The 24,349-nt window shown below is 42.0% G+C and overlaps 1 protein-coding gene across 3 annotated transcripts in view; it reads right to left on the bottom strand.

Moving 5' to 3' along the window:
* Usp40 (ubiquitin specific peptidase 40) overlaps positions 1-24,349 on the bottom strand; it is an 81,717-nt gene that overhangs the window by 18,163 nt on the left and 39,205 nt on the right. The window contains exons 12-21 of one of the 3 annotated variants that reach the window (XM_051154279.1): positions 22,862-23,033; positions 21,899-21,983; positions 20,586-20,656; positions 18,811-19,133; positions 15,072-15,195; positions 13,280-13,337; positions 7,033-7,086; positions 6,283-6,371; positions 4,718-4,804; positions 2,374-2,410 (exon numbers count right to left, since the gene is read on the bottom strand). In XM_051154279.1, coding sequence (XP_051010236.1) covers positions 2,374-2,410; positions 4,718-4,804; positions 6,283-6,371; positions 7,033-7,086; positions 13,280-13,337; positions 15,072-15,195; positions 18,811-19,133; positions 20,586-20,656; positions 21,899-21,983; positions 22,862-23,033 — 1,100 coding nt within the window. Of the gene's footprint in view, positions 1-2,373; positions 2,411-4,717; positions 4,805-6,282; positions 6,372-7,032; positions 7,087-13,279; positions 13,338-15,071; positions 15,196-18,810; positions 19,134-20,585; positions 20,657-21,898; positions 21,984-22,861; positions 23,034-24,349 lie in introns of those variants that run through there. The other 2 variants (XM_051154280.1, XM_051154281.1) reach the window with 2 other exon arrangements.

Consider the following 24,349-nt stretch of genomic DNA (forward strand, 5'->3'; position numbering starts at 1 on the left):
AACACTTGCCATACGCAAGCTCCTGGGTTCACTCACACGGTGCACCTGCTGCTACAGTGTTTACTCTGAATCTTTATAACATGCGTAATGCACTTTCTGTCCCTCTTTCTCTCAAGTATAAAATACCTCCTGAAAGCCACAGGAAGTTGAGTTTGATTGTCACACCTAAAAATGTTCTAGGGTATAGAAGGAAACTCTCCCTGTCTACAGCAGTTAACCTAACAAAAGTAGAGGAAAGGTATGTTCACAAAGTGGGTGTATTTACGAATGTTAAATACATTTTGACTAGAGTTCACTTTTTTTCAGTAGACTGGTTACATTGGGGAAGTGACAGGGTCTTTAAAAAAATTTTTTTCCCCCACTGTGGAGAAAATGTTGAATGGGAAAAGTTTAAAATCTTGGTTATTACCCAGGCATGATGGTGCACACCTGTAATCCCAGCACTCATGGAGGCAGAGGCAGGCGGATCTCTGTGAGTTTGAGGCCAGCCTGGTCTACAAAGTGAGTCCAGGACAGCTAAGGCTACACAGAGAGACCCTCTCTCAAAAAACCAACCAACCAATCCCCCAAAACAACAAGAAAAAAACCACCCAACTAGGTTATTAAGAGAATAGCAATGTTGATAACTATACCTAACCGGCAAAGGAATACTTATTTCTTATATTTACCTTCAAGTAAAGAAAGCCCCAACTTTGACTCTCCACAGTACCTTTCTTTCTAAGAACCTAGGGACACGGCTTTAGTCCTAGCACTCGGGAGTCAGAGGCAGGCAGATTGATGTGAGTTTGAGGCCAGCATGGTTTACAAAGTGAGTCCAGGACAACCAGGGAATCCCTGTCTCAAAAAAACCAAACACACACACACACACACACACACACACACACACACACACACACACACTTTTAGAAAAAAAAAAAGGAACCTGGTTAGCTGTTAGTTCTGGTTTAAACACATTAAGATTTGTCAACTAACTTCTTTCTTCCTTTCCTTTATTTTAAGAGGTGGGTAGGACAGGAGAAAGTAGGGCTTGCTTCCATATACTAGGAAAGTACTCTACCACTGAGGTATACTATCAGCTCTTATTTTATTAATTGTTGTTTTAAGTTAGGGCTTTGCTATGTTGCCAGTTTGGCCTAGAATTTTTGTTTATTTTTTGAGGCAGGGTCTCTCTACACAGCTCTAACTGTCTTGGAACTCATTATGTAGACCAAGTTGGCCTGGAACTTACAGAGATCCACCTGGCTCTGCTTCTCTGGTCCCATGCCTGGGCTGGAGGTCATGGGTTCTGTAAGAAACCAGCTGAGCAAGCCAGTAAGCCCCTTGATGGCTTCTGCATCATCTCCTGCCTCCAGGTTCCTGCCCTGTTTGGATTCCTGTCCTGACCTCCTTTGGTAAACAGCTACAACTTGCTTTTTGGTCATCCTGTTTCTTTGCCTCAATAGAAATCTTAAGACAAGCTGGTAAAGTGCTGGGGTTACAGGTGTGTGTCTTCATGCCCAGGGGCATATAACTTTTGATTTTCCTGCCTCTGCCTCCAAATGCTGGGATTATAGGTATGGGGCAGCACACTGGGCCCTTTAATCTAAGTATCTTCAACAAGTCATTAATGAATCACAAGCTAACACCATCTCTCACTGCACTGCACAGACAAGAAGCTGGGTGCTGAAAGCAGAGAATTGCTCTCCATTGGAAATCTGGGAATATTTTCTGGAGTTATGAAGCCTCTGCTTCCTCCTTACAAACTGGGTCTAGGTGAAGATCCCCGCAGGGCTGTAGGGCTGCTACAGGATAAACAAAGTACTGCACATGCCCTGCAGGAATGCCTGGCATGGAGAGGATCCTAACTTTGCTACCATGACAGAGCCAGGGCTTCTGCCCACAGAGAAGCATGAGAAGAGCAGAGCACTGTAGCAGGGCACCATGACACTTCACCATGCTTACTGATGCAGGTCTGCGTAGGAAGCATTTTCAATTATCCTCAACTTATTTTCTTAATTTGTATTATATTTTCTAATCTACAACACAAGATATAGAAACAAATGGGCATCATTAAATTTTGGATTAATATGCCTTTTTGGAAATCAGTAGAAGACCTAACAGTCCCAGGTGGTCTGTTAACTTTTTTCCTGTCACACTTTTGCTGGATCTAACATTAGTTATCTCTACTTAGCACTAATCTGCCACTACTTTTAGTATGCAAATAAGAACTAGGAGAAAAATTTCTACGCACAAAATTTAAGCTATTTTTTCCTCACACTCTGTAAAATGTTTCCCACAACTCTTACAGAAAGAAGCTTGAGAATTCTTCATGGGGGTTTAAGAACTGTTTAAAAAGATGTGAATAAGATTATATTATCATGGTAAATAACTTACCTTGCTGACCTGATTTCTGCAGCATCATCTTCAAACACTGTAAAAAATTATGCTCAGTGTTAGTTTTCTGCTTCTGATGTACATAGTAGGAGGAGAAAGCGGAATTTTGAACCCAGAACTAACTGAAGTCTTGGATAAAAACACAAGCTAGCTCTCCTTTAGGAGCTAAACAGGCCAACCCAGATGGGGAAATAGTTTCTGCCACTTTCAACCAGGACTTAAAGTCCTATTCACAATACTAGGCCTGGTGGGTGGCACATGCTTGTAATTCCATCCATTTAAGGGTTAAATACCCAGCACTGCAGAGGAAGCCAGACACATTTAAGTCACTGACTTAAGAGGACAGGCAGAGTACACAGGACCTGGCTTCAGATACACACCATTTAGGAATCCTACAAAGAGAAGCCAGCCTGAGCTAACACCCAGGAAACAAATTCACAGGGAAGGAGTGTGGAAGCCCTGACCTCACAACACAATATAAAACATTAGACAACACTTGCCAAAGATTAAGAAAACAAAAGCATAATTAACAACACCCATTTCCTGAGGAAAAACATTCCTAAATCAAATTCATCCAAAAGAACAAAGTTGGAGTGATACTAAGAGCAGAAAGAGGCAGGCATCAGCTTCTCACTCTCCATCAGAGACTTGAGGGCTAGGAAAGCAGGACATATGTCTGAGTGTTTTGGTCCCCAGCATATACTACAGGCCAGGTAACCAGTATTTTCTGTGGGAAAGATTAAGCTTTGTCACAGGTGGAAGCAGATTTGGCGGGCTTTACCCTTGGGGTACCCCATGAATACCTTGTGACAGACTGAGTGGAGCCATCCTGGGCCTGGAATTTAAGAAGCAGACCTGGGAACCTCAACTGGGCTATTGTTTTTCTAGTTGACCCTCTACGGGAGAAGGAGACCGCTCTTCCCAGGTGACTGAGACAGGTGGGAAAGAGAGAACAACAGGTTCAGCCTGGGCGAGAACGCATGGAGAAGAGCGAACAGGCCGGACCAACACGCGAGCCAGAGAGACACCTAAGGACCTGTCCCGTGGAACGGATACCAGAAGGTTCACTCTTTTGTCCCTTTAACCTTTTTTCCTTCTTGTATAAGCTAGTTAGGTTATATAATAAAGTTTAATTGTTAAAAAGCAGAGCCAACCATTTTCTAGTAAGGTTTGCATTATTTGAGTATGTGGATGAGGGCACATACGTGGATGAGGGCACATACGTGGACTCCACATATTTATGTAGGTAACAAGTTCTTGCTATGTAACCCTGCCTACCCTGGCCCTCACTGTGTAGCTCAGGCTGCCTCAAACTTGTAATACTCCTGCTTCAAACCCCTTTCTGATTTTTTCATTCTTTTCTTTACACAGGATTTCAGTTATTCTCCCTGAAGTTCAATGGTTCTGTGTTGATACGTGGACCTCAGTCTCTACAGGCAGCTTCACTGTCTTCTGTGATGACATGCTGCAGCTTGTCACACACATTTTTCTGACCTAGACAGAGAACCAGCACTTACTCCACGATACCGTGGGTGCTAGGGCTGCTTGTTAACAAGTTGCTCAGGGATTGTAAATTATGGCAGGGGACAAAGCAAGGAAAGAAAAAACATTTTTAAAGAGAAAATAAATGTAGATCATTCAGACTTTTCTAATTCATATACTGGAGTGCAGGCTTACTGAAAAGCCTGTTGTTGTTTTTTTGTTTTGTTTAGTTTTGTTTTTGGAGACAAGGTCTCTCTGTGTATCCTTGGCTATCCTGGACTTGAACTCACAGCTATGATCTACCTGCCTCCCGCATGCTGGGGTTAAAGGCATGCGCCAACATACCCGACTAAAAGCCCAGTTCTTAATGACACCAACACAATTATTCATTTGTTTTCTCAATACATATAAACATACAAAAACATTCAACTCTGCTGTGTGATTTTGTATGTATATTAAGTGGAAAATATATCAAGTGTTAATAGTAGTGGGATAAGAGATAATGAAGGATTTTAATATTTTTATTTTAAATCTATTTCTTGTTTTGAAACAGAGTTTTCTGTCACACAGGCTGGCCTTGAACTCCTATATAGATGATGATGACCTTGAACTGCTGATGTTTCTGCTTCCACCTTTCAAGTGCTGGATTACAGGTGTGTGCCACCTTGTCTGCGTAGCTCAAATTTCTAAAGTATTATTGATAATAAGAAAAGTAGAAAGTAACAATAAGGATCTTATTTAAAAGTCTTGCCTGGCCCACCAGTGTTTTGAATTGCCTTCTAATGAGTACAAACAATTTATGGAAGTATACTGTATAAGCCCTCAGTATACCATGGCCTCCAAACCAAAAGTAATTACTTACATCTCTCACTGAGAGTGTTTCTTCTACTATGACTTCCATCTCTGCCCCAGGATGTATGTCAGTCCCCAGAGCAAAAAACAGGAACAGCTATGAGAAAGACAGAAGTATGAAAATATTTCTCCTGAATTGAAATACCCTACAAGCCTATTAAAAAAGTAGAACCAAAGGTCCATAGAGCATTAATACGAAGCTCAGTGGCTGGTAGCACAGTGCTTGCCCAGCATTCTCAAGGCTCTGGGTTTAACCCAGAGCTGAAAAAGGATGTAGGCAGGCAGACAAAACAAGCACCAAATTTTGTTAAAGCAAGATGATATCGACTAATTTCACATTATCATTTAAATAGCAACCTCATTCTCCTGAGAGCAAAAGTGTAGTAAAACGCTAGTCATGATGCTCCCACCTATGACTCAGTCACTCTACAGGAATCTGTAGTCACTACACACAGTAAGCCTGATCTGTGTGGTTCTTCTCAGAGCCATTTAGCTTTAGTCCACACATTGCAATCCCCAAGACCCCTTAGGAAGAAAGCAGATATCTCCTCTCTCATCAGCTGAGCTCCTTAGAGAGCAGCTCTCCCTGCCTTTCTAATTCTTGTTACAGCTTGTCATCCTTGCTACTTGCTAGCATTCCAAGGAAAGCAGACTGAAGGGCAGTGGTTGGGGAAAAAATAATATGTACCCAGGAGCCACAGGGAATAGGATTAATGGCCAGACTGCCTTGATTCAAGTAGTAATAGAGCTATGGTAATAACAGCTCATTATCTAGGCAGAGTCTGGCAAGGGGTCCACTTCACGGTATTATTTTATACTGAAGGGGATGCTGAGGAGGATGAGGGTAAGGGAAGTTGGTATACAAAATCCCAACCATTCAGTTTTAACAATAAAGACTCAGGAGCCAGCTATTGGGAGTGAAAACCTACTAACTCAGAGAGGCAGAGAAAGCACCCAGCTTATCTTCCTACTCGGCCATTGTCTCAGAAGGGGAAAAAAAAAACCCTTTCTATTCAGCTCACATCCCAGAAAGAAAAAGCCAAAAGCTTTTTCCTCTCCACACTGTCTTAAATCCCCTTCTCCTAATGACCCTCCTTTTTGTTTACTCCCTGTCAGCTGGTTTCTTACTCCGCCTCTTGATGCAGGGTTAACTTAGTTTTAATCCTGTATACAGAAAGTTCTTGGATTAAAGGTGTGTGTTAGGGCTGAGCTACAGTTCACAATCTCGGGGCTTGCAATGGAATCAAATATCCTACAACAGCTATCATAGCCCTGCAAGACTCACTGAAGCCCAGTCAGTGTTTCGAGTTTATAACATGTACTAGTTTAAACAGGTGGCCACTCAACCTCACACAGTCCCCTCACCACAAAAAAACATCAGAAATATGCTTTGGAATGGTATAACAGTCAAATAATTAAAAAATCTTAAGGAACTTTAAACAAACTTTTAACAGAAAAAAAAAAAAAAAAAAAAAAAAAAAAAACAGCATTCCTGGAGCATTAAATGTATGTTACAAAATATATAGATGTTTTAGTTAGGAAGGGCCAACCACGTTCTGTTGGGCCTTACTATACCTGAGAGGAAGTCGGTGCTTTCCCCAGACACAGTCCCAAGGAACTCCCCATCTTCACTCCTGCTTCCTCCAAAGTGCTAGTGTCTGGTACTATGAGGAAATTTGAAAACCAAGTGAATGTTTTAAATTCCTACCTCTTTTAGCAAAATGACAGTTGTGCTTCATGCTAAAGTAGCGCATGTACTATAGTCATGTTTCATTTCCACATTCCTATGCAGTCTCATTATTCTATAGCACAATGTGAAGAAACATGATTGATACTTAATCAACATTACTTAGCCAAAGACATGTTTATATGCATTAGAAAATCTGCACAATGGGCTCACTTCACCCACATTTAAAGCTATGGCAGTGAGTAACATCGGTCATTAGACTCGGCTAGAGCTGAATCAGGTCTGGTGACAAGAGGTGTCAGAAAAGCGAGAAGCAAAGACTCTATTCATAACTGGCAACACAATGGAATGAACAAACAGAAAGACTTAGAAGTCAAGCTACAAAGACCCTTAGACTACACCATGACTACAGCAAGGACTAGGACATTAGAAAGTTTTTACTTTAAAAAACAAACAAACAAAACAAAAAACCAGAAATGGTGTAAGGCTTTCAGTAACCAATCAGATACCTGGATGGAAATATGTCTAGAAGTCAGTTTCCCAAAGGTAACTTAGTAATGTACAGTGAATAACGGGTTTGATATTTCACAGGTGTTCTTAATGAAAACCTGCTAGTTTTTTAAACTGCCAAGATTTACCTGGACAAAGGAGCTTCCCGTTTCTATCAATGGGTCTCAAACAGCTGTTCTCAGCTGTGAATGAAAAGAAGGCGATTAACTACTAGACAAAGAACTCTAAAGTAATGTTCTACTATGTTAATTACAGAAGGGACAATAGTCTAACCCGCATACCCCCAAAAGCACACTCCAGATGTGCACAATGGGTCTGTGTTGTCTGCAATCTCAATGCTCATTCAGGAGGCCAAGGAAATAGTCGTGGATTCAAAGCTAGCTTCAGTTACACAATGAGATGCTGTCTCAAACCCAAAACCAAACAGAACACTCCAACAAACAAAAACAAACAAACCCTCAAATGTGGATAACCTTCACTTTGCAGTCATATAAATTACAAATAGCTGTAATGGTGCAGTGGGAAAATCACTAGCCAATGACTTCAGCATGTTTTTCCTCAAAACATTAAAAATTTTAAGGTTACATAGGTATCAGGAGGAAAAAAGTAAAATGAACACATGCATTTAAAACACTAGAAACATAGCTGGGCGTGGTGGCGCATGCCTTTAATCCCAGCACTCGGGAGGCAGAGGCAGGCGGATCACTGTGAGTTCGAGGCCAGCCTGGTCTACAAAGTGAGTCCAGGATGGCCAAAGCTACACAGAGAAACCCTGTCTCGAAAAACCAAAAAAAAAAAAAAAAAAAAAAAAAAAAAAAAAAAAACACTAGAAACAGATGAACATTTGTGTCTTGTAGAACACTGATCAAAAGCGGTGTGGTGGCATGTATCCCTACTACAAGCATTTGGGAGAAAGAGACAGGAGGGTTGCTGAAAACCTGAAGCCAGCCTTTTTTGAATTCCAGGCCAGCTAGGGCCACACAGTGAGACCTTGTCTCCAAAACAAGAACCAGAAAACAGACTGAGTGTAGACAGGGCTGCCTTCCCCTTGTGATACAGCCTGTGGTGGGGTGTGACTATTTTTGTGTTTAATGATGGGACATATCTTCAAGAGCTCCTTCAAGGAGAAGTCTTTCTCCAGCATCATTTCCCCTGAGATATTTCTACACTTTTTGTCACAACTACAACCTTCACTTAGGTCACTAAGGTTGCCTTCAGCAAGTTCCTCAGCTGCAAGTCTGGAGCCTCTTGAGTGACAGCCATGTCAACATTCCTGTGTACAGTGGTTGTGTCTATAGTGTGACTTCTGTTTCTTTGGCCACTTTCTTTGATGACCCATTCATATATGCTGTCAGGTAGGCTTATGGCTGGTAGAAGAGGTAGCAGAACTACACTTTACTCTCTGCATATAAAGTTTATGAGACACGCAGAGCCAGTCCTCACTGGACTTGAAGAAGTGAAGTGACTTGTCTGCTCTGTGACTGCAGAGCTAGTGACTATGGAATCCTCACTGAAACCTCAACTGTTTAACTGAAACTCAATCAAAGTGCAAGTGTGCACAGGAGACTTCCTGCATCTCAAGCACAGTGAGCAAATGCATGAGGCCAGCATGCACTGCTGTGGATGCAGACTCCTGATCCTGGGGAAGAAGCACACCAAGTTTTCAGTCCAAATAAAAGTCTTACAGTGTTGCTGGGCGGTGGTGGAGTGCGCCTTTGATCCCAGCACTCAGGAGGCAGAGGCAGGCAGATGACTGTGAGTTTGAGGCCAGCCTGTTGTACACAGCCAGTTCAGGACAGCCAAGGCTGCATAGAGAGACCCTGTCCCCCTCAAACAAAACAAACCCCAAAACCAACAAACAAAAAAGCAGATAAAGCACTTTTCTATTTTAAAAAGTATGTTTTAAATATAGTGCTTAAAAAAAATTTTTTTTTTCAGTCCCAGCTGGGTATGGTAGTGCATGCCTATAGTCCAAGCTACTTGGCCTAGTGCAAGAGGGTTTCTTAAGCCAAGAAATTCAAGGCTGAGGCAAGGTAACATAGCAAGGCAACTCCTCATCAGTCATGAACAAGCAAAAAGCAACTTTCATTTTCACTCAACAAACATTTTCTGCGCCAGGGCACTGGTCTAGAAGCCATGATACAGAGGTAAGCATGGCAGCCATGGACTCTGGCCTCACACAGCCTTGTCTAATGGCAGGAGTGAATGGTAATGGCACAAATACAAAAGCGGTTGCAGTTCTAAATGCTGTGAAGCAAAAGTACAAGGCGTTATGAGTGAAGCCGAAAGACTGAGACTGCATGGTCAGAAATAAAAGAGGACACACTTAGGTGAAGAGCACATAAACAGCTCAAGTTAGGACATAAAAGTGCAAAGGCAAGAAAGTCCGGGTCAGAGCACGGGGTCTCCAGGTAGAGCTGTGTGAGGGACTCCCAAAGACAGCCTGCACACAGTTGCTGTTGAGTAAGCAGATTAGTAGCAATGAAGTGAGACAGGCAGGTCCTGATAAAGGTCCCACAGTCTAGGCTTAGGAGTTAGTGTAGGGGCAGTGGAAAAGCAAAAAGAGCTTTGGTAGAGGGCAGAACCCAGCTCTCAAAGTGGAGAGGATTCCTTGCTGCATGAGATATGGGTGGAGGGAGAAAAAAAACATCAGGTTAAGGAAATCAGTTACTGGGCACAGTATTGAGCCAGTACTCTTTAATAAGCCATATGCGTTGGATAAACTTTACTGATGTATTTTTACTTAGAGTAATATCATCCAGGCTGAGAGTACAACTCAAGAGCTTGGTAAACATATAAGCACACACACATACATACAAGTGTATCACCCTCAAATTCCCCCCATGCTTCTCTGCAGTCCACCCACTCCACCCCGACCTTCACCTGGTTTCTATGCCTGTAGCTTAAACCTTAGTTTTCTGAAACACTTCCTATGCAGGAACATACAGTTCATACAGGTTGTGTCTACTTCCTTTCAGTTGGCATATGACTTCTGAGACAGTAATGCTGTGTGGGGAGTGCAGCTCTGCAGACAGCCAGTACCACCGAATGGCTGCAGTAGCATGCTTATCCACTCACTTGTTCACAGAAATGCAGACTGTTTCCAGTTCTAGGTTATGAATATTTATGTTTTTATAAGGTTGTATGTTTTACCTTTTCTCCAGTAAACATCTAGGAATAGAATTGGTAAGAAAATGTTTGTGGGCTGGGTGTGGTGGCTCACGCCTTTAATCCCAGCACTGGGGAGGCAGAGGAAGGCAATCACTGAGTTCGAGGCCAGCCTGGTCTACAAAGTGAGTCCAGCACAGCCAAGGCTAACATAGAGAGACCCTGTCTCAAAAACAAACAAACAAACAGTTGGGTTTCTAAACAAAAACAAGCAAACAATACCAACCCTAAAAGTTACAAAGAGAATACAGCACTTTTGACACTCCCTAAAGACAAGGGCACCACACTTGGGTTTACTAGGATTGGTGTTACCTATGTGACAGAGGTGCTGTGACTTCCCTCTGGTGGCTACTGACACTATCCTTCCCTCACAGGCAGGTCTCCCAATTTGGGCTGAGGTGTCTTCTGATTGTGTTACAAGTGCTTTTTATAAATTCTGTATCCAAGTTTAAATGTGTGTTTTCTAAGTTTTTGTCCTAGTTCGTAGCTAGCTTTTTCTAATGTCCTTTGAAGACAACTTGCCATAGCTACTTTGGGTAATTTATATATTTTTTTTATATTCTTATTCTTCATGGTTTGAGTGTGCTTAAAAAAAATCTTTTCCATATAGTAAAGTCATCAAGATTTTCTTATATGCTTTCTTCAAATAATTTTATTCTCTTTAGTTTTAGCATTTAGTTCTATATTGATTTTAAGTTAATATTTTGCAAGATGGAGGGGTAATGGTGAAGCTCATTTTTGCAAATATGGAAGCCAAATTATTCAGAACTGTTTATAGCACATTGGCTTCTTCTTGAAACACTGCCTTAAAGATGTAAGAATTATTCTCTGTCCACTGTACACAGAAGTGGGTTGCACACATCTATATGCTCTGTGCATCTTCTCAGATGCCAACAAACATGGCCAAGATTACGTCTTGAAGCCACACCCTGTAGCACTTCCTCAGAGCTGTTGTGGCTACAGTCAGGGCTTTTGTTGTTGCTGTTGTTTTTGAGGGAAGGTCTCACTATGTAGCCCTGGCTGGCTTGTAACTTACTTTATGTAGACCAGACTGATCATGTACTCAGAGATCCACCTGCCTCTACCTCCAGAGTGCCGAAATTAAGCACACCTGCTTATTGTGAATTCGTTATTATATTTCCATATAAATTTTAGAATGGTATCATCTTCCAAAAAATAAAACTGCTGATGATTTTGACTGAGAATATACTGAATCTAGGGAGATAAACTCTTTTTTTGTTTTTGTTTTTGTTTTTGTTTTTGTTTTTTTGGAGACAGGGTTTCTCTGTGTAACAGCCCTAGCTGACCTGGACTCACTTTGTAGACCAGGCTACCCTTGAACTCACATAGATATCCACCTACCTCTGCCTCCCAAGTGCTGGGATTAAGGCATGTGCCACTCACTATGCCCCGTTGCAAGATAAACTCTTAACAATATTGTGTTTTCTGATCTGTGAACACGGCATACCGTTCCCTTTATTCATGTGTTCTTTTTTTTTTTTTCTTTGTTCTTTTTTCTGGTTGCCAGCCTGGTCTACAGAGTGAGTCCAGGACAGCAAGTGATATTATACAGAGAAATTTGTATTGAAAAATTATGTGTTTGTTCTTTAGTTTCTTTCTGCATGTTTTCTAGTTTCCAATGTATAGATCCCACATATATTTTCCCAAATATATCTTTGATACTTAATAACATTATTATTGTTTTCTGGTAAATGAATCAGGGTAAACATACAGGAGGAGGCTGAAGCTGGAGGATTCTGAGTTCCAGGCTGGCCTGAGCTACGTGCTGAGAGCCTAGTCAAAATGAAACAAAACAAAACAAAAACCCAAATAAATAAACAGTTCTCTCCATTTTGATGTCTATTTTGTTTCTGCTGTAGACAGATAAAAGTTCAACAGATGCCTGCATATTAATGTTAAATTCTTGCATTTAATGATACCCATTTATATTCACTAAAATGACAATGAAAAGGGACAATCACAAACATTAGCAAGGACTTGGAGAAACTGCAACCAGTATACACTGCTACTGAGATGGTAAATGCTTCAGCCACTTTGGAAAACTGTATGGCAGGTTTTTGTTGTTGTTTGTTTTGTTTTGTTTTTCGAGACAGGGTTTCTTTATGTTATCTTGGCTGTCCTGACTTACTTTGTAGATCAGGCTGGGCTCGAACTCACAGTGATCTGCCTGCCTCTGCCTCCTGAGTGCTGGGATTAAAGGTGTGCACCACCACGCCTGCCTCCCATATGGCAATTTTTTTTTTTTTTTTTGGTTTTTCGAGACAGGGTTTCTCTGTGTAGCCTTGGCCATCCTGGACTCACTTTGTAGACCAGGCTGGCCTCGAACTCACAGTGATCCGCCTACCTCTGCCTCCCGAGTACTGGGATTAAAGGCGTGCGCCACCATGCCCGGCTCCATATGGCAATTTTTAATAAAACTAAACATAACTTTGCAGATGACGCAGTACTGTAATGTTGTAAGGCTAGCTGGAAGCCCTGAAAGCACATGTCCACATGAGGCTTCATGTCCAAGTGTGTACAGCAGCACTACTCCAGAAGACCAATGAGTGTGAGCATTCTTACAACTGAATGGCAGTCAGCACTAAAGGGAATAAACCATTGGAAGTTCTAAATAATGCACAGACTTTAGAGACTAGTGTGCTAAAAGCAAGAAGAAGCCAGACACAAGTTCATGAACCTCATGGCTCCATTTATATGAAGTGTCCAGAAAATGAGCTGACAGAAGGCCCATGAGTGTTTCTGGAGTGATGGGGTGTTCTAGAACTGAACTGTGATGTCCTACAGCCATACATTCCTAACCGTCACTAAACTACACACTCAAGATGAGTGGATTTTATGATACCTAGATTATATCTCAATGGAGCCATTAAAATCTAACTCTGAATGAGGAGTGAATTTGTAGACTTCCCACTGTAAGATTTATATAAACATATAAGTAGACCTAAGCACATAACATATAGTACATTGTGAATATTCGAGTCAGATATCTCATTGTCTTGGGAGAAAGGAGGGTGAGTCTGAGGAGGGCACAAAGAACTCTTTATAGGTTTCAAATAAAAACACACACATGAAAAACTATTAACATTTGTCCATTTTGGGTGGTAGGTATGAGAGATTTCCTTAAATCATTTTTTGTACTCGTCCATACTTTTTTCAATAAAAAATTAAGCAAATGGAAATGATTACCTAGTTCCTTCATTAATTTTAATTCCTTTATGGCTTTAATTCGAATATCAAACACCACCTAAAATAGAGAAATAAACTAATGATTGTGTATCGGTTGAATGGATGGAGATGAAAACGAAGATTATCAGTGTGTAAACAGAGATCATTTGAGATTATTACCTGACATTTGTTTTGCCTACAGAGTTTTTTAGCCATCCCTGACACTACTCCATTAAGATTAAGAGCAAAAAGCTCAGAATAGAGCCCAAGTTAAGTTTTTACAAAACTGATGTTAACTGGGACAAAAAGGTACCACGGAAAATGAAGAAATAGCTCTCACTAGAAAGCAATAAACTGACTAATCACTCACCTGATAAAAGTCAAGGAAAGAGAACAGTAGACAGGCCCATTTCTCACAAGGGGACAATGGATCTGGGCCCCTGGGACAGAGTACAAGATTGCATAACAGCAATCAAAGACGACTATAGCTTCCTCTTAAATGACTTTGAAGGTTTTCTTTTTAGCCCACTGTAGGCCAATACCCTCTAGGGCATCAAATGCTGGTAAAACTTGAGGTAAAAGTGATGTTAGAAATCATGTACTTGATCCTCTACCAGAACCCACATGGTGCCAAGCAGAAGCAGACTCCAGTGACAAAGGACACTTTCACTCAGGATCAGGTACTAGGATGCACTGATCCTAGACTATCCTTCTAAGAATACCGACAAACACGATGCTCCTTAAGATATCATAAGGCCAAGAATTGGCAAGATGGCTCCGGGGGATAGCATCTGCTGCCAAGTCTAATGACTTAAGTTTGATCCTTGGAACCTGCATAGTGGAGGAAGAGAACCAACTTCCAGGTTGTTCTCTGACCTTCACATGCATGCCAGACTCACAAATAAAAAATGTTAAGAATAATTTTTTTTGTTTGTTTTTGTTTTTTCAAGACAGGGTTTCTCTGTGTAGCCTTGGCCATCCTGGACTCACTTTGTAGACCAGGCTGGCCTCGAACTCACAGCGATCTGCCTGCCTCTGCCTCCCAAGTGCTGGGATTAAAGGCGTGCGCCAACACGCCCGGCAAGAATAAAATTTTTAAAGAAACTATAAAATGATATAAAAGAAAACATTTTAGTAAGTTTCTTTTACTTCACTATAAAAAAATCATTCATATGTTAGTAACAAGTAAATATAAGAAGATATTTCCTAGCTGGATGTGGTGGTGCACGTCTTTAATCCCAGAACTCAGGAGACAAAGGCAGGTGAATCTCTCTGAGTTTGAGCCCAGCCTGGTTTATATAAGGAGTTCCAGGATAGTTAGGACTACAAAGAGAGATGCTTTCTCAAACACCTCCAAAACAAAGTTACCTGTGATTATTATTATTTTTTTTAAACAAAATCAGAATCATAGTCCTCAAACAGAGTTGAAGGAATACCTTTTAAGGGCAATTCGTTTTACAAAGGGAGTAATTTAAGATAAAAACAAAAACTTGGCAACACAAAAAGCAAAATAACAAAAACACACATGTGCTTTTAACAACACAGAGAAGATCCTTGACAACAGCCTTTCAAGCTTATCAAATGCAGAGGACTCCAGGAGCCATCTAGGTGAGTCCCACATTCTAGGCTTAGAGGTTTAGAAGAAGAGCACAAATCGTTTTAAAACAGGCCACTGGCTGATGAGTAAATAAACAGGACTAAAGGTAATAAGACTTTAGACATCTGTTGGCACAGTTGTTCTAAAAGACAAACTGTTTATAAATAAAAATTCTGTTGCAGACACTACCAGCCAGGCTAATAGCCATTTACTCACTGTGTGCACAGTCACAGCTATCTGAACCTGCTTCTCCTCAGATTCTAACTGGCAGAAATTTTTCACTTGCAGCCAGTTGAGTTCATTCACAATGTTGGTCCAGCTCCCTTGTTTGGGCAACAGACTGTAAGTAAAGAAGACAGACATTGAAAAGAATGAGTGCTTATAGGACACTTTTCCTTGGGTATTGCTTTCCCTTAAAGTGACTAAGGGAGCCCGTTCTACTGACTTGCTGCCACGGCACCAGTTACTTTTTTAGAGTAATATGAGGCAGTAGTGCATGAAGCCAGTTTTCATGGCTCTAGATCCCGAATTAAATGATTTGTGTCTGTTGTTTTCAAGGGGATTTCTTTCTTTGCTTTTCTTCCTTTCTTCCTCCTCCCCCCTCCTCCCCCTTTGTCCTCTTCCTTCCTTCCCCTCCCCTCCCCTTCTCTCCCTCCCCCCTCCTCTTCCTCCCTCCTCCACCTCTTCTCCTCCTCCTCCTCCTCCTTCTTTTTCTTCTTCTTCTTCTTCTTCTTTTCTCTCTCTCTCTCTCTCTCTCTCTCTCTCTCTCTCTCTCTCTCTCTCTCTAAGGTCTCATGTAGTTCCGGCTGGCTTTCAACTCACCATGTAGCTAACATTGGCCTAAAACTCCCAAGGGCTGGGAAGACAGACATATACCACTACATCCAGCTTTAAGAGTCACTTCTTTGAAGGAATGGTCAACTGTTGTCTGCCTGCACAGGAATCCCTAGGGTGGCTTTAGAAGACTAGCAAAACCTGAGTCCTGGGATCAGGATGTAACTTAAAAGCAGAATAACTGTATACACATGTACACTTTGACAGTACACAGAAGTGCTGTACATATGTAGTCATGCACTCATCTATTTGCATCTCATTGAACTTTTCTTTTTTTATGTTAGCAACTGGCAGCAAAGTATCTTACCCTAACAAAAACTTCGTATGGACTGAAGCAAAATATGGGCTATCAAAAGCCATTTTGGGGAGTGCAGAGGTTCGACTACCTGGTCTCAAACTGGTAGAATGTTTAAGAAGGATTAGGAAGTGTGGCCTTGTTAGAAGTGGTGTGTCACTAGGGACAGGTCTGACATTGTAAAAGCCCACACCACTCCCAGTCTCTTTCTCCTCTCTCTTCTGTCTCTACCTCCTACTTATGGGTAAGGTTGTAAGCTCTCAGCTGATGGTCTAGTGCCATGCCTACCTGCTGCTATGTTCCCTGCCATGATGATCATGGACTCTAACTCTCTGGAAGCAGGAGGCTCAAAGTAAGCACTCTTTTATACGTTGCCTTGGCCATTCTATCTTATCACCCCAAACACAAGTCTACTCTTTACTTCAGTTGTTGCCCTCTGATACCCCACCTCAGAAGGTATAACAAAGTTTTAAGTGTAAGATGTTCATGAAGACAGTGGACAGGACGGCAGTGGACAGCTAGAAGATGATGGCAACGGCAAAGACGGCAACATATTAGCACTTGGTGTGTGTGACCACTTAACTCTTCCAGTCCTTACACTCTACAAATCGGGTACTTGTTGTCACCTCATCTTCTGGGAGAAACTGAGCAGAGAGTGAGGTAACTTGTCTAAGTTCTTACTGTTAGTTACACAGCAGACTAGGAAACAAGTCAGGTAGCCACCTGGAGTCCTTGTTCTTACCACTGGGTTATACTGCCTCACTCAGGAGCAGCTGGACAAACAGTGATGCCCACATCCATCAGGTGGAAATATTGCAAGATATTTGATTACATTGTGAACTCTGAGATTGTGAACTGTAAAAACATGTTTCTAATTGTGGTATGGGTCAGTCTAGAGCTTTCTGTTTACTGTAAACAAGTACTTATGGTGTGGCTCAGCCCTAGCACACATCTTTAATCTGACAGCTAAATAAAGTCAACCATAGGTCAAGCAGTGGAACAAGCAACCAGTTGACATAAGAAAATACAGGATGGAGGGACATTGAGTGGAAGGGAATTTAAGATGGTGTGGAGAAGGGGCTTTTTTCCTTCTGGGACGGGAGCTGAGTAGGAAGGGCTTTTTTCCTTCTGGGACGGGAGCTGAGTAGGAAGGGCTTTTTCCTTCTGGGACGGGAGCTGAGTAGGAAGGGCTTTTTTCCTTCTGGGACGGGAGCTGAGTAGGAAGGGCTTTTTTCCTTCTGGGACGGGAGCTGAGTAGGAAGGGCTTTTTCCTTCTGGGACGGGAGCTGAGTAGGAAGGGCTTTTTCCTTCTGGGACGGGAGCTGAGTAGGAAGGGCTTTTTTCCTTCTGGGACGGGAGCTGAGTAGGAAGGGCTTTTTCCTTCTGGGACGGGAGCTGAGTAGGAAGGGCTTTTTCCTTCTGGGACGGGAGCTGAGTAGGAAGGGCTTTTTCCTTCTGGGACGGGAGCTGAGTAGGAAGGGCTTTTTCCTTCTGGGATGGGAGCTGAGTAGGAAGGGCTTTTTCCTTCTGGGATATCAGCTGGATGCTATCTCTGCCTGAGCTGGTATGTTTTTACCCCAGCACCTCGCTCCTGAGTCTTCATTGGTAAAATCAAATGATTGGGATTTTGTATTTAAAACAACATGGAAATCTTTAAAGGAGACTTATAGAGTCTACAAACACATGTAGGGAAAGCAAGACACAGCTATTTATCAAAAAGATAATCATTAGTATGCTTTAAAAAATAAAAAACCTTCCAAACAATTATTTCAATTTAGAAGAAAAGCAAAGCCACCAGACACTAACAGTGACCAAAACTGCATCCCAACAGGGCCAGGATCTCCACTGTTCTTGCTTAAATTTCCAAGTCCTACAAAATGCAGACTTTCTTTACAATAAAGATCACATGATTCACACTCCTGTACACAAGGCAGAGAAGCACACCTGCAGAATAGCTTTCCTAAGAGGTAACAGAGAGAATGGACCACAAAAGCCCACAGGGATCTGCGTCTCAGAATCTCACACAGGCTACAAAAATGCACTGACACAGGCATGCAAGGAGGTGCAGTGCTTCCGCGTTGCAAATATGGCTACAGGAGTCAGGGGCATTTTTCTGGGTAATTGTCCCTTTGTGAAGGCTGGGTACCTCCCCAAAGTCATGGTGAAGACCGCAAGGAAAGGCTGAATTGTCCTATCAATCTCTCTTTCCTTATGAGAATGGGATTTTAGCTTTATCACTTAATCAGAACTCACCTGATAGGATTTTGTCTTATAGACTAGTTAAGACTATATCTACTAGTCAAGGGCATATTTATAACAGTTTTTTTCTCTAAGTTATACAACCCAAACATTCCTCTGTACAGTATTTGGGAGCTAGTCGTGGTGCAACTAGCACTTTTGATGTGGAGGCAGGTGGATCAGGAATTCAAGGCCAGCTACAGGTAAATGGAGTTCGAGGCCAGTCTGGAGTAGATGAGATCTTATCTCAAAAGTAAACAGTAGGAGATGGTGCAGCAGGTATGGGTAAAGGTGTTTGTGACACAAGCCTGACAATCTGAGTTTGATCCCTGGAAACTATGTAAAAGGTGGAAGGAGAGACCAACTCCACAACATCGCGTCCTTTGGCTTCTAAATGTGCCCGCGTGCACACACACACACACTTTTTAAAAGGATAAACAACAACAAATACAGTCTTTAAAGATCAATGGCTACAAATAAAGGAACATTTAGTTATTATCACTAAAATAAAGCTCCTGAGTTCTACTGGGCAGTGCTGTAGTTTAATTACTTTGAAATTTCTCCCCATTTCTCTCTTCAAAGAGTTACCTGTTATCATTACTGACTGAATCTTGAACCAAAATTAAGCTTCCATTTCTGAGACCTTGTTCTCTGAATGTCTTCTTCATGTCCTCCTGGGGAACAGCGGTCCAGCACTCTTCACCTGCAGACTCCACACTGCTCATGAGGATAACGCCTACGGGGATGGCCAAGGCTGTGAACACAGTGCCCACTTCTGCATTAGCTGGAAAGACATGTGGCGACTCCACCAACTGCTCACACTTTGAGCCTTCACCACTCATCTCTAGATGAAGAATGTGTATCAGCACAGGCTCACAATCAGAACCAGTCTGAATCTGGACTCCACCAACCTGCAGCAATACCAATACAACCACTAGTGAAGTTTATATTTGCCAAATTAAAACAAAACAAAACCCAAAACCAAAAAGACTATCACAGCAAAAGCCTATTCTTGTGGCACAACCCACATTTTTTCCAAGTGAATAGCCTTTTCATACTGCCCTTTAAATCCTGAAAGAGCAAATTTGGGTTTTATGCTGAAAATTTTTCTTATCCATCTTTTCTGACTTGAAGGCAGTTATTTACAGCGTGTCAAATAGTGATGATGAGTCCCTGGAAACCCTGAGGAACAAAACAGCCACAGGGCAGTTGAGATGCTGATCCCTCCTTACTGAGAAGCGTTCCCTCCAGTCATCCCTACCTCAGCTGTCCTGGCCACGGCCTTCCCCAAACCCGCAGCTGTCACACACATCCCCCTCTACAGCCTATGGTGCAGTCAATTACATAAGAAGTTTACTGATGACTTACCTTCCTCAGCATCAAGCATGTGACATACAGTCTGGTAAAATGGAAGTGCTTAATAAATTACTTTTGTGTATGTGCATTTGTGCATACAGGTGTGCATGAATGCATATGTGTGTATGAAGCCAAGATGACAATCTTGAGTGTTCTTTTATATCCCCTCCCCCTTTTTTTGGTGGGGGGACAGGTTCTCTCATTGACCTAGAACTCACCAATTAGGCTAGGCTGGCTGGCCAGTAGCCGCAGTAATATGCCCACCTCTGCCTCCCCAGTGCTGAGATTACAAGAGCATGTCACCATACGTGACTTTTTTTTTTTTTTTTTTAACATGGGTTCAGCTGATCTAACTCAGGTCCTCAAGCACTTTACTTACGGAGCAATCTCCACTGACATCAAAATATTTCTCAAATCTATCTAACAACTATCACTGACTGGACCTCAAAAGTACTGAATATTCCAGCAGTTTCCTTTCCTCCATTCTCCCTTCCCCCTTCTCTCCTTGCACCTCCTTTCAGTTTCTGAGTCAGGGCTTTACTGCATATCTTAGACTAGCCTGGAACTCACTATGTAGTCTAGGTTGCCCACCATGAATAGTTCTTTTAGCTCAGCTTCCCTGGATCACATTTCTACCACCATATCCAGCTCATTCCAGTGATTTTCTAATGGCTAACTGTATGCTGAATAAAATTTCATTACAATGACTTTGTTGTTGTTTTGTAATGAGACATAGTCTAATGTTGCCCAGGTTGGCCCTGAAGTTGCTATGTAGCTGAGGATGACCATGAACTTTGATCTTCTTGCCTCTACATCCTGAGTGTTGAGGTTACAAGTCTGCACCACTATCATACTTAGTTTTATATAGTGCTGGGGACTGGGCTGGGCCTAGGGCTTTGTGTATGTTGGCAAGCAGCACTCTACCAACGGGGCTACATTCCCAGCCCTACAACAGAATTGTAAAACATCTTAATTATCATGAGTATCTCTTCAGCCATTTTTCTTACCTCTATCCCATTCCATACAAAGATGTCTTCCTCATTAGCAATTTCAGCTTCACACAGTGTCAGTTCATCTCCTAGAAGCATGAGATAGTCAATTCATTCCCCCAGGACCACCAAATGCAGCTAAGCTAAAGAGAGCCTAATGTGTATTTTGAAAAGACACTTATTAAGGAAAATCATAAAAAAAGCAGTAATTATTTTATTATTTATAGTATTTTGTATTTTTTACATATCTGGAAGATCATACAGCTTTGTGAGCATAGCAGCAAGACAGAAGGGCACACAGAGGTCAACAGTCAGGTCCAGGTCACCTGAGATTAGACATAGACTCCAAAGATGTAGACCAGGCTGGCCTCGAACTCACATTGACCCGCCTGCCTCTGCCTCCCACATACTGGGATTAAAGGCATGTGCCACCACCCCCAGTTTATATATATATATTTAAACCTAAAGCATTTAAAGTTTTGGTAGGATGGTTGCCTTAGTTAAAAAAAAAAAAAAAATCAGGCTGGAGAGAAGGCTCAGAGGTTAAGAGCACTGACTGTACTTCCAGAGGTCCTGAGTTCAATTCCCAGCAACCACATGGTAGCTCCCAACCACCTGTTATGAGAGCTGGTACTCTCTTCTGGAGTGCAGGCAGAACACTGTAAACATAATAAATAATTCTTAAAAAGAAAAAAAGAAGGGAGAAAGTTATAAAAAATATAAAACCTTACATATTGAGAAGATTTTGCATATAGATAGACTGCTTCTTTAAAACTGACAATGTAAGCCAGGCGGTAGTGGTAGCAGTGGTGGCGGCAGCGCACACCTTGAATGCCAGCACTTGGGGAGGCAAAGGCAGGCAGATGTTTGAATTCGTGGCCAGCCTGGTCTACAGATCGAGTTCCAGGACAGCCAAGGTTACAAAGAGAAACCCTGTCTCAAAAACCAAAAAGTAAGCCAAACCAAAAACCAAAACCATACCAAACAAAACAGAGCACCAGACACGGTAAGCGTCATCTGTGCAGTCAAAAGAGAGACGGCTGGTGAGGTCACTAAGTGGGAGGACATCTGCTGCAGTAGGATGATCTGAGTCCCATCCAGACTGGGACCAATACGATCGCAACAAAGAATCCACTCCTGCCAGTTGTACTCTGACTCCAAAGGCTCCTGTGCTTCTGTGAGCACACATGTGCGCTCATGTACACCACTTCCCACTCCTGAGGTAAATAGAATTTAAAAAAGAAGAAGGTAGGAGGCAGAGGAGGACTGACAGGACAAGTTCCCCAAGATATACACATAGAATGAGTTGCTGTGTTCCTTACTGATCTTACCGTCGAGGGTATGGTACACGTGAAGTCCTGCTGGCACACGCCTTGCCACACTGAGAACCATATCTCCTTCCCAAAACTCCAATAGCTAAAGAACATTAAGAATGAGAAAACAATGAGCCACAACATATGAGTAACAAATCTTCTGACTCGGTAAGAATAGCAAACGAACAGTCCCTTCTCCAACCAAAACCAATATTTTAGAAATAAACATTATTTGATAAATTACTCAAACTCAAAGATGTTGACTGCATGCATTACTGACTGAAAATTTTGCATGCCTAAGGAAAGTCCCCCAAAGCTATCATTTCTTTTTAAAAGCAATTCTTTCATTTGTTTTCCAAAAATAGAGACATCTCCTGTCTCCAATTAAAATATACCAGTTTCAATTAGTCACTTCAAAAAATGATGAGAAAATACACAGAAAAGCATTTCTGAAGACTTCCGAATCCCAGGAGCAGTAACACAAACCTGTGATCCCAGTACTTAAGGGGTTGATGTGGGAGGACTATGCTTTTAAGTCTAGCCTGGGCTATATAGTGAGACAGTATCTAAAAACAAATCAAATCAACCACCCAACCAATCAAACAGAGAACACAACAATAACAGCCAGGCTTCCAAGTAAGAAAAGGTTTGGTTCATCCTGGTATGGACTGGTAGATGTAGGATTTTCCCATGGAGCTTTGGAAAAGTTGTAACTTGAATAAGATGAAATGGAAAAGGTATTGGGCGTGGTGGCGCACGCCTTTAATTCCAGCACTTGGGAGGCAGAGACAGGCAGATCTCTGAGTTTGAGGCCAGCCTGGTCTACAAAAGTGAGCCCAGGACAGCCAGGACTGTTACATAGAGAAACCCTGTCTCGAAAAACCTTAAAACAAACAAACAAACAAAACAGAAAGAAAGAAATGGAAAAAGTCATCCTAAAATGTACCTTAAAGTTTCCACTAAGAGAAAAATAGGTATTACCTGAAATATTGACTGACGAAGATCTCCTAAAGTTTTTCTTTTATCAAAGGTTAAATCCCACACGCTATCTGTCTGAGAGACTGCAGGGTGAAGAGCCCCATTGAAGAAACGGTAGTGAGGACCCAGGTGGAGATGCAATTCAAAGTTACTGTCTTCAGAGCCACACTCTGCCCTTTAGAGACATAAACACACACACTGTGCTTTTGCAGCGCTCTTTATCTTGATCCAAACATCTGCCTTACCACACTGCAAGTTCTCCGTTCTGCCTCACTAACGCCTTTTTCTTCTGCTTGCCAAAATGACTGATTTTGGCTTTTCAATACACAGCACACATTCAGTTGGAACTGCACCATGAATTATAAGAGAAAATTGTTTCCATGGAGAATGCACCATTAACCATCTCCAATCCTGTCACAGCTATGTACAGAATTCTGGATGCCCGCCCCTGTCTACACCCTCCTGATGTCCACTAGGCTCCAGAAGATACTGACAGCTGTTAAGATCCTTCCCAGTGTTTGTTTTCCAGGCTAAAATCCTGATCCCTAGCCCTCTTTAGTGTACTTAGTTGACTCAAAGCCTGGTACCAAACTTGTTCTCCTGGGCAGAATGACCAGTGCTGGGCTAGAACGAGACTGCCTCTTAGACTCAGTACTTCAGATGCATTCAAAGGTGGTCAACAGGAACAATAGATTTTTCAATGGCCATACTAAGGACTTTAGTTTTAGCTTTTGCTGTTTTGTTTTTAATTCCTAAGTTGCAACTGTTAATCTAGGTTATTCATGCAGGCTGCTTTCTGCATTTAAATATATCAGTGTTTTAGTTTTAAATTGAGTGTTCCATTGATCTCGGTGTGTCATTGACTGGGTCTGCTATTTCCATGCCCAGTTTCAAGTCCAGGATAAAATTTCTAAACATACCCTGCTATATTATCTGCCCCTGTTCCCTCCCCCAACACTTTGCTGACACCACTGGAGAGCAAATACAGCAGCAGAACAATCTCTAGAGCCCTAACAAGGTTACCTTGTTCTTAAATCATGCCTTCAGTGACTTTAAATCTTTACTTTTGTTTTGGGTATGTTGCCTAGATGTATACAAATGCACCCATGTGTCATGGTGTGTGTGTGTGTGTGTGTGTGTGTGTGTGTGTACACACATGTACGGCCATGTGTATGCAGTATCTGCAAAGGCCAGATGAGAACACAGGCTCCCCTGGAACTGGAGTTACAGACAGTTGTGAACTGTGATGTGGGTGTTAGAAACTAAACCTGGGTCCTCTGGAATAGCAACCAGTGTTCTTAACCACTGAGCCACCTCTCCAGCCCAGCCATTACCAACCCTCCCAACCCTCATCCCCGACTGACTCAAAGCACCGTTGGAATCAAACCACCTTAGTTTTCTGTCACTATATGTCAGTTCTTACAACTACTTAAAACCGAGGGGCAGTTTTATCAACAAGTTCTCTATAAACTCAAGGGCATAATTTGGCCA

This window comes from Acomys russatus, chromosome 12 (genome assembly GCF_903995435.1).
Source record: "Acomys russatus chromosome 12, mAcoRus1.1, whole genome shotgun sequence".
NCBI lineage: Eukaryota > Metazoa > Chordata > Mammalia > Rodentia > Muridae > Acomys > Acomys russatus.